Below are 9,446 nucleotides of genomic sequence, written 5' to 3'. Positions count from 1 at the left end.
GATTATTTACTTTAAAAATATTTTTTATTGGAGTATAGTTGCTTTACAATATTGTGTTATTTTCTGCTATAAGTCAGAAACAGAAAAACGAATGTCACATATTAATGCATATGTGCGGAATCTAGAAAAACAGTACAGATGAACCTATTTGCAATGCACATAATTTTTAACAAGCTAGTTAAATAATTAAAAATAAATCTTTGCTAATAGTAATATCTTTCAGTATTGGACACTTTCAGGATTCCTTTTACTCTCAGTATTAATTATTGTCATTATAGAAGTTCTGATACTAGGAAAATTGGCTGAGAACTTTGACAAAATAAATCATCCTAAGGCAATGAAAAATGCAACCCACTCCAGTATTCTTGCCTGGAGAATGCCGTGGACAGAGGAGCCTGGTGGGCTACAGTCTAGGGGGTCACAAAGAGTCTGACATGACTAACACTCACACAACACAAGGCAATGAAAAAATAAAAGATAAGGTTTGCCAGGTAAAATACAATACCCCCAATTACATTTGAATTTCAGATCAATAACATGTAATTTTTAAGGATGCCCCAAATATTGCAGGAAGTATGCTTATACTAAAACATGTTCCATTGTTCATGTAAAATTCAAGTTTAGCTATGCATTCTATATTTTTACTTGCCGAATCTGGCAGCCCTCCAGTGTTCCTTCCCATTGTGTGGCCACGGACTTGCACAGAGGGCCCCAGATCCCTGCCAGAGAGAAAGGCAGGAAACTGTCACTTGAACCGGAGTGACAGTGACACGAGCGTCAGACCCAAGAAAGGGTGCTGAGGGCCACACCCTCTTTTGCAGTATATCCGGGTCTCCCACGACACCAAGCCAGACTCGCTGCTTCATCTCATGGTGAGAGACTGGCAGCTGGAGCTCCCCAAGCTCTTAATATCCGTGCATGGGGGCCTTCAGAACTTTGAGATGCAGCCCAAGCTGAAGCAGGTCTTCGGGAAAGGCCTGATCAAGGCTGCCATGACCACTGGGGCCTGGATCTTCACCGGGGGCGTCAGCACGGGTAAGTGTCGGCCCTCTCCCTGGCTGTGAATGTGGAGACCCTGAGATCACTGTGGTTCCCTAGAAGCTTTGGGATAATTAAGATCAAGAAACAAAACATGCTACATCCTGAGATTGAGACAGGCTAGGTCCTGAGACCCTTCGCTGCAGCACTGGCACCTGGACACACCTCTCCTTGAGATACAAAATCAAAGTAACTAAAAGAGAGAGTCTCATAAAGTTATTTTTATGGGACTAAAAAATATCTATGTGTATGCACAGTTAGGACAAGTTCTGGACCCAAAGTTACAAAGAGACTGAAAACAAAAAAATAACTGCCACTTCTGAAGAGCCTGGAGCAAAAGCAGGGGATCAGGAGAAAAACAGGGTATTGTGCATGCCCCCTGCACACAGCACCACCTAATAGGTGGGCAAAACACCTAAGCCACCCCTCCAGACTCACCCCGGACACACTCCTGATCCTCACTCCATGTAAGGAACCAGCTCACCCCACCTTGGGGAGCAAGCAAGAGCACCTGTTTTTTGTTCTCACTACCCCTCCTGCAGCAGCAGGGACCCCAATAAAGTCTTGCCAGAATCTTGTCTGGCCTCTAGGCGATCTCTATTGATGGGGGAAGGCCAAGAACCCTGGTTGGTAACAATAATATTTATGGCAGAAGTGAAATTTTATGTGGTATCTTGGTATTTATTTTGGTATGATCATGATAATGGTCAACATCTCTGGCACCTACTATATGCTATTCTTTGACGTGAGCACTGGACAAAGCCTCATTTTCACTGAGGCTTCTGACAATTCTTTTCCCGTCACTGAGGCCCAGAGAGGTTGAGAAACACACCTGGCCATCTGACTCTCAGCTTTAGCTGAATGCAGACAAAGGGAGACCCTTGCTTCATCCATCCTTAGGTCTTGGAAACTTGTAAAGAAAATTCCTGTACAGTTGCTTTGGTTTTTATTTTCCCTTTCCTAGGAGCTAATGCAGGATGACTAGTTTTTATGAGCTCAGACTTTCAGTGATTCAACCCTGTTCTGCAGGAAGTGGAGCAGCTCAGAGCAGGGATCCCCAAAGTTCCTGAAGAGTGATTTGATGGGAGGTAAAGGGCCTGCAAATATGACTTACTGTTGCTCACAGGTGTCATCAGCCACGTGGGGGATGCCTTGAAGGACCACTCCTCCAAGTCCAGAGGCCGGGTCTGTGCTATAGGAATTGCTCCCTGGGGCATTGTGGAGAACAAGGAAGACCTGATAGGAAGGGATGTAAGTATTTTCTCCCCAGAGGTGTGCAATTTTTAAAAACTGAAGCCTTTATTTTGATGTCATTGTAGATTTCACCTGCAGTTGTAGGAAATAATAAAGAGAGGTTTCATGTAGCCTTTTCCCTTTCCTTAGCAGTAACATCTTGCAAAATGATGATACAAGACTTCAAGCAGGATACTGACCCCCCCAGTGCCTCAGCAGTAAAGAACCTGCCTGCCAGTGCAGGAGATGAAGGTTCTATCCCTGGGTAGGGAAGATCCCCTGAAGAAGGGCATGATCTAAAATGTTGGGATGTTGGGACTTCCCTGTTGCTTCAGTGGTTAACACTCCATGCTTCCATTGCCGGGGATGTGGGTTCAATCCCCGGTCAGGGAACTAAGATCCTGCATCCCATGAGGTTTGGCCAAAATATGAAAAAAATGTTTTTAATTGCAAAATTAAGATACTGGGTTGTCATGACGAAAGTATTTTTTCTAATTTAATATAAAACTTAGAAACAAACAAACAAACAAAAAAAAACTTTCAATAGAGAGGCTAGGGAAGGCAGAGCAGGTTGAAGTGCACAATTAGATGAAGCCGTAGCTCCACATCTGAGTGTTTTTGTTTCTCCTGTTAGTCTTACTGTCGAAGTTCTGCAGCTCTGAACTGTGCTGTGCATTTCATCAGGTGACACGGGTGTACCAGACCATGTCCAACCCCCTGAGTAAGCTCTCCGTGCTCAACAACTCTCACACACACTTCATCCTGGCTGACAATGGCACCCTGGGCAAGTATGGGGCCGAGGTGATGCTGAGACGGCAGCTAGAGAAGCACATTTCTTTGCAGAAGATCAACACGAGTAAGTTGTTCCATGGGTCGGGGCTGTCCTACAAAACAGGCTGGAGAAGAGACTGCCCGCAGGCATTTACAGCCTTCCCCCGACTCCTACTCGACCATAGCAAGACCCTTTCCCGTGGCCACCGACCAAATCCCACTCCTCGAGCTGCACTAGGATGCTTTTCCCCAAGTTCACAAGGCGTGCAGACCCGAGAAACAGCCCTGCAGCCGTTGTCATGGTGATGGCATTCCCCACCATGTTGACAGTGGTTCTCATTTCTTGTAATGACTGTCGTTACTTTAAAATAATTTTTATTGGAGTATATTTGATTTACAATGCTAAGTTAATTCCTTCTGTACAGCAAAGTGACGGTTCAAACTCCAGTGATTCTTAATGTCAAACAATGGTCAAACGATCTTAAAGGGTATTTTGTTGTAACCATTATTGGTAAGATTGCAAAAGACATTCTAGACCTGGGAAATGGTCATTGTAAATAATAATTAAAGGGTCTGTAGGGTTGCAGTGTAGTTGGAATGAGACAGCGTGCTATGAAAAGTTGTGGATTTCCAAGCAGCAGCTGCCTGGCTGATGGCTCTCACATTTTTGCTGTTCTGGCCACGTGCATGTTCACACCGCCTAGCCTCCCCTGCCCATGTGACCTGTGGGCTTCCCTTTGTCATCCTTTGCCCAGGGTTCTGAGTGGGGCAGGGACAGCAAAGGGGTGCTCAGTCGTCACCTCCCACAGCACGGAGCTTCAGTAGTCCAGCCTGAACCATGAAGAACCAGCTTTCCTCTGTTTTTAGAAAAGAAGGTGATCAGGTCCCTGAAGTCCTGAAGATCTCAAATGTCAAGCCTTGCAGAGGTTGAAAATCTCAAGGGCAAGTCCGCATAGCCTTGGTCCATTTCTTCAGCATCTCTTGGTTGATTCATTTCTCCAGCATCTCTTGGTTGGTCCATTTCTCCAGCATCTCTTGGCTAGAGAGCCTGCCTGGTACATACCAGACCCTCAACACATAGCTTCTGAAATGAATATTACTGAGATTACTCTGGTAGGAGACTGCAAAGCTGTTCACAATGGGACTTCCATGTCAGTCCAGCAGTTAGGACTCCATGCCTCCATTGCAGGAGACATGGGTTCTAGCCCTGGTCAGGGAAGTAGGATCCTGCATGTCTTGAAGTGCAGGCAAAAAAAAAAGTTCAAAATATTTAAGAGTTACTGACTATAGAAATGCATTGTGGAAGCAAACCAGAACCTCTCAATTCCCCTGCTTGAAGTTCTTAGACCTTCTCCCAGCTGTGCTGGCAGTTCCTATCCAAAGTCCTTCAGAACCATGAGACCAAGGACATGTCTTCTATTCACTACCTTATTCACCGAGATCAGATAACTCCCATCACAACAAACAGACACTGGGGAAACATGCTCAGAACATAGTCTGTCCTGGCCAGTTTGAGGGTAAAATTGTGAAGTAGGAAAATGGGTCTCTGCTGCTCCTTCACTCCCACTATCTCCCCTCCCACCCAGAATCCTGGGTTCTTGAGGCACACCTGTTACCACCTGCTTCCCAGAGCCTACCTTCTGGTTCTGCCACCAGAGTTGGCTTGTCCTACCATGTTCAGAAGAGTCCTGTCATCTCATAGAGGCAGAGGGAGGACTCTGGGGGAAGTTATTATTTTTAAAATTAATTTTTATGAGAGTAAAGTTGCTTTACAAGGTTGTGTTAGTTTCTTCTGTACAGCACAGTGAATCAGCTATATGTATACATGTATCCCCTCTGGTTTTGGATTTCCTTCCCATTCAGATCACCACAGAGCACTGAGTAGAGTCCCCTGTGCTGTACAATAGGTTCTTGTTAGTTACTTATTTTATACCTGGTTGTATATATATGTCAACCCCAATCTGTCAATTCATCCTACTCCCCCGCCTCTTGGTTTTTCTCTACATCTGTGTCTCTATTTCTGCTTTGCAAATAAGATCATCTGTACCAATTTTCTAGATTCCACATATATATATGATGTTTGTGGAAACACAATTTTAATCAGTATATTTTTATAGAAATATAGCTGATTCACAATGTTGTGTTAATTTCTGCTGTACAACAAAGTGTGTGTGTGTATATATATATACACACACACATATTTATATATGATTCTTTATGGGAACAAGTTATTAACTGGCAAGCTAATGATGGTCCATGCCTTTGCCCTCTTAGATAACTCACTGCCTATTCCAGGCACTGGAGGCTAATCAATAGCTACTATACCTACTATAACAACACTGCACATTCAAAGCACCGCTTGAGGTTGACAGACCGCCTTGACTTGACAGCCTCACAGTTTCTTATACTTTACATCCGTTGCTCCTTCAGGAGGCAGAGGAGGCCCTGGGGTGATTCACCTCTTACTGATGGTCTGCTGCAGTTCAGGGTGGCCTGGTGACTGGCCCCATGTCATAAGGCTAATTCACATGAGGCTGGTATTATAGAATGGAGCTTTCCTAGCACTGGTCCAGACACCATCTGCAGTGTCATTCTTGAAGGGACAGCCATCCAGAGTGGGAACATCACCCAGGACAGGGCAGCAGGGAAGTATTCTTTTAGCAAGAAGAATCTTCCATGTTTCTCGCATCTCACCTTGAAGCATCTCGTAAGCCATGTGAGTGATACATACAGTTGAACCACATACGTGTTGTCAAGTTCGTCATTTTAAGGCTCTGTTTTTTCCAATAAGGCTATGATGTGGGCTTTGAATAAAAGAACGTGAGCAGCCACCACATCCTGAGGGCCTTCAACTCTCCCAGTGAAAACTAACCCTCTGTAAGCGCACGTCCAGGCCTAAGGGTTTCCTTCTTCCCCATGTTTCAGGAGTCAGAGCAAGGGGTCAGATGGGGCCTTGACAGTGGTCTGAACTTGGATGTGGTATGTGTTGCAGGGCTGGGGCAGGGCGTGCCCCTCGTGGGCCTTGTGGTGGAAGGGGGCCCTAACGTGGTTTCCATCGTTCTGGAATATCTCCGAGAAGATCCGCCGGTCCCCGTGGTGGTCTGCGATGGCAGCGGCCGGGCCTCAGACATCCTGTCCTTTGCCCACAAGTACTCGGAGGAAGGAGGGTAGGAACTCTGACGTGTTAGGAAGGGTGGGGTTTGAATTGCCTCTTGTGAGGCCCAGAAGGAGTCGTGGTATGGATAGCCAGCCCAAAAATATAAGAGAAGGAAGTTTTTCTAGCTCTACTCTCCCACTTCCCAGGGTCAGTAGGTGAGGGTGCTCTCAGAAGCAATGTTTCTTATGGATTCTTTCTTGGGCAGGGGGAGGGTATACATTCTCTCTCAACTTCATTTTCCCTTCTAAGGTTTTCAACCTAATAGCCTGAAATTTGGAGCTTCCCAGCTGGCTCAGCGGTAAAGAATCTGCCTGCCAATGCAGGAGACTCAGGTTCAATTTCTGGGTCAGGAAAATCCCCTGGAGTAGGAAAAGGCAACCCACTCCGGTATTCTTGCTTGGGCAATCCCATGGACAGAGGAGCCTGGTGGGCTAGAGTCCATGGGGTCACAAAGAGTCAGACACAACTTAGCGACTAGGCACTCACACAGCCTGAAATTTGGGACAAGTGTAAATGCAGCTGTTGACTGTGGTCCTTTTTGGACTCCTATCCTGGTATCCTGGAATATCCTCCAATGGTTAATTTTCAAACCAAAGATTCCAGACATTATCACATTCAGCAGTCCTCAACCTTTTTAGCACCTGAGATCAGTTTTGTGGAAGACAGTTTTCCATGGACAGGGGACAGAGGGATGGTTTTGGGATGATTCAAGCACATCACGTTGATTGTGCCCTTTATTATTACATCAGCTCCACCTCAGATCATCAGGCATTATTAGATCTTGGAAGCTGGGGACCCCTGACTCATATAGATTTATTCACATGGATTTCACCTGTGTTTTCTTCTTTCTCCCATCTCCTTCAAACAGGATAATCAATGACTCCCTCAGGGATCAGCTTATAGTCACCATCCAAAAAACATTTAATTACAACAAGACACAATCACATCAGCTGTTTGCACTGATCATGGAGTGCATGAAGAAGAAAGAACTGGTAAGTGTCTTGAGTGGGTTCTCTAGGCAGCTCCACAGAGAGAATTGTTTCCTTTCTGATGCTGCCTATGTGTGCAGGATGAAGTTGTTCCTATTTCCATTCAGGCTTTTCCAAGAGGCAGTTTACAGACCCTGACCCAGCTGGCAATTCTGTCCGTGTGAGGGAAGCAGGTAAAGCATAGGCAGGTTCTCCTCAGGGTAGGGATACAGGTGCATAGGATCTTGTGTGTGTCAGGGCACCTCGGGCCGCATCCCACCAGTTCTGAGGCTGATGTCATCAATGAGATTTAAAGTGTTGGAGTCACAGGGATTTCCCTTGTGGCCCCTATGCTTAAGACTTTATACTTCCACTGCAGGGGGCTTGGTTGGATTCAATCCCTAGTCAGGGAACTAAGACCCCACATGCTGTGTAGTGCAGCCTAAAAGTTTTTTAAAAAATTAAATAAATAAAGCACTGAGGAGTGACACACACCATGCTTTCAGGTGTGCTTGGAAAATTCTACCAAATACCCTCATTATTTTCTACCCTTTGCCTCCTTCAGGGGAAAGTGAAAGTGTTAGTCACTCAGTTGTGTCTGACTCTTTGCGACCCCTGGACTGTAGCCCTCCAGGCTCTTGTGTCCGTAGGATTCTCCAGGCAAGAATATTGCAATGGGTTGCCATTCCCTTCTCCAGGGGATCTTCCCATCCCAGGGATAGAACCTGTGTCTCCCACTTTGCAGGCAGATTCTTTACAGTCTGAGCTACCAGGGAAGACTTTTACCTCCTTAAGTATACTCATAAGGAAAACGCACTCTTGCTACACAGGCACTCTTCAAAATTCTAAATCAACAAATTTCCTACAAATGTATCAAATCTGAGTAGAGATGCCTTTGTCACTTTCAGTAGCCATTTAGATATTAGCATGCATGTCTTGCATGGGCTCCCTCAGCTCCACGTGGGGTGAAGAATAAAATAAGGTCCTGGTGAGGACACAAAATGCTGTCCCTTCTGGAAATCAGAAGGCCCTGATGGAAAATCCCCTTGCTCTAGGGATGGTTGTATTAACATTGGCCTCTGAGGTCCTTTTTTTAAGCAACACTCTAATTCTCCCTCTCAATTTCCACTTTGCTTTACTCAGTCTTTTCACGATTAATCTATTTTCAGGTCACTGTGTTTAGGATGGGTTCTGAGGGTCAGCAAGACATCGAGATGGCGATTTTAACTGCCCTGCTGAAAGGTGAGCTCTCGGAAATGGCTCCTCCTGTCCTTTCCATGCTGGCCTCTCCAGGCCCCACTCTTGGCCAGGAAACCCTCCCCCTGCAACCTCCTCCCGCCAGGAAATGTGTCTGCTGGGGATGGAACCCTGAGCTGGCCAGGCTGCCTAGAGTTATTATAGTCTAAAGCTGTGGTAACATGATGAGGCTCCTTCTGGGAGGAGGGAGCAATGGATCACTGGTTCTTGATGGCTAAGAACCAGTTTCCATTGACAGCTAGCTCATGACAGGTTTCAGCTCAGAGAGGGTAAGCATGAAACAACTTTTCATTTGTGATCCCTGCGTCTCACTGCACTTTGTCAATTTTCCCAGACTCTCCTAACGATAGGCTGCCACCTGGCTGCTTGAGGAGTCACCTCCCTCCTCCACTGCGAAGGGGAGGGTGCTGGAGGAGAGAGGGGCAGGGGTCCCCATTGGGCCAGCCTCCTGGTGGTACTGAGCTGGTCTCCCTGCAGTAGGGGCTGGTACCCTGGACTGTGCTCCCCTTTGATCTGGAGGAGCAATGCCCCTTGACCTAGCCTGGCAGGTGTCTGGGTGGCCCCAGGGCTCCTGCCCTCTTGCAGAATAGGAAAATGGGGTCGCTGGCTTCCTCCTCTGTTCCCCCCAGGGACAGAAACCTCTTTCCTGACATGGAAAGAGGTTGCCTCCATCCTCCTCCCAGCCAGCTCTTAGAAAATACTGAGTCATTTAGGGGCCAGAGAAAAGGGTGAGATGCTGAGCCAGTCTGTGGAAGCCCATGCTCCCCACCCAGCCCCTTCCCCCACAACCTGCCACAGTCCAGGCATGAGGTGAGAACTGCCCCGTCTCTTGCCTTCCAGGAACAAATGCATCGGCTCCGGACCAGCTGAGCTTGGCCCTGGCTTGGAACCGTGTGGACATAGCTCGGAGTCAGATCTTTGTCTTTGGGCCCCGCTGGCCGGTGAAACTAAGTGTTTTCAATCTATACTGTTTGTCATGACTTTGTACAGAGGGTGTATTAGTACAAGCTCCCTTGTGCTGT

General features: G+C 46.6%; 1 protein-coding gene across 1 annotated transcript in view; it reads left to right on the top strand.

Annotated features, from left to right (window-relative positions):
* Positions 1-751: 751 nt before the first annotated feature.
* The window catches only part of TRPM1 (transient receptor potential cation channel subfamily M member 1), a 60,176-nt gene continuing 51,481 nt past the window's right edge, over positions 752-9,446 (top strand). Inside the window, exons 1-7 of the mRNA XM_069559002.1 lie at positions 752-1,035; positions 2,165-2,289; positions 2,956-3,127; positions 6,035-6,209; positions 7,068-7,191; positions 8,337-8,409; positions 9,265-9,365. Of these exons, the coding sequence (XP_069415103.1) occupies positions 870-1,035; positions 2,165-2,289; positions 2,956-3,127; positions 6,035-6,209; positions 7,068-7,191; positions 8,337-8,409; positions 9,265-9,365 (936 nt within the window). The 5' untranslated portion in view covers positions 752-869. The remainder of the gene's footprint in view (positions 1,036-2,164; positions 2,290-2,955; positions 3,128-6,034; positions 6,210-7,067; positions 7,192-8,336; positions 8,410-9,264; positions 9,366-9,446) is intronic.

The sequence above is a fragment of the Ovis canadensis genome, chromosome 18 (genome assembly GCF_042477335.2).
Source record: "Ovis canadensis isolate MfBH-ARS-UI-01 breed Bighorn chromosome 18, ARS-UI_OviCan_v2, whole genome shotgun sequence".
Classification (NCBI taxonomy): domain Eukaryota; kingdom Metazoa; phylum Chordata; class Mammalia; order Artiodactyla; family Bovidae; genus Ovis; species Ovis canadensis.
The sequence above is the reverse complement of the archived record's forward strand: the minus strand, read 5'-3'. Positions and strand labels throughout refer to the sequence as shown.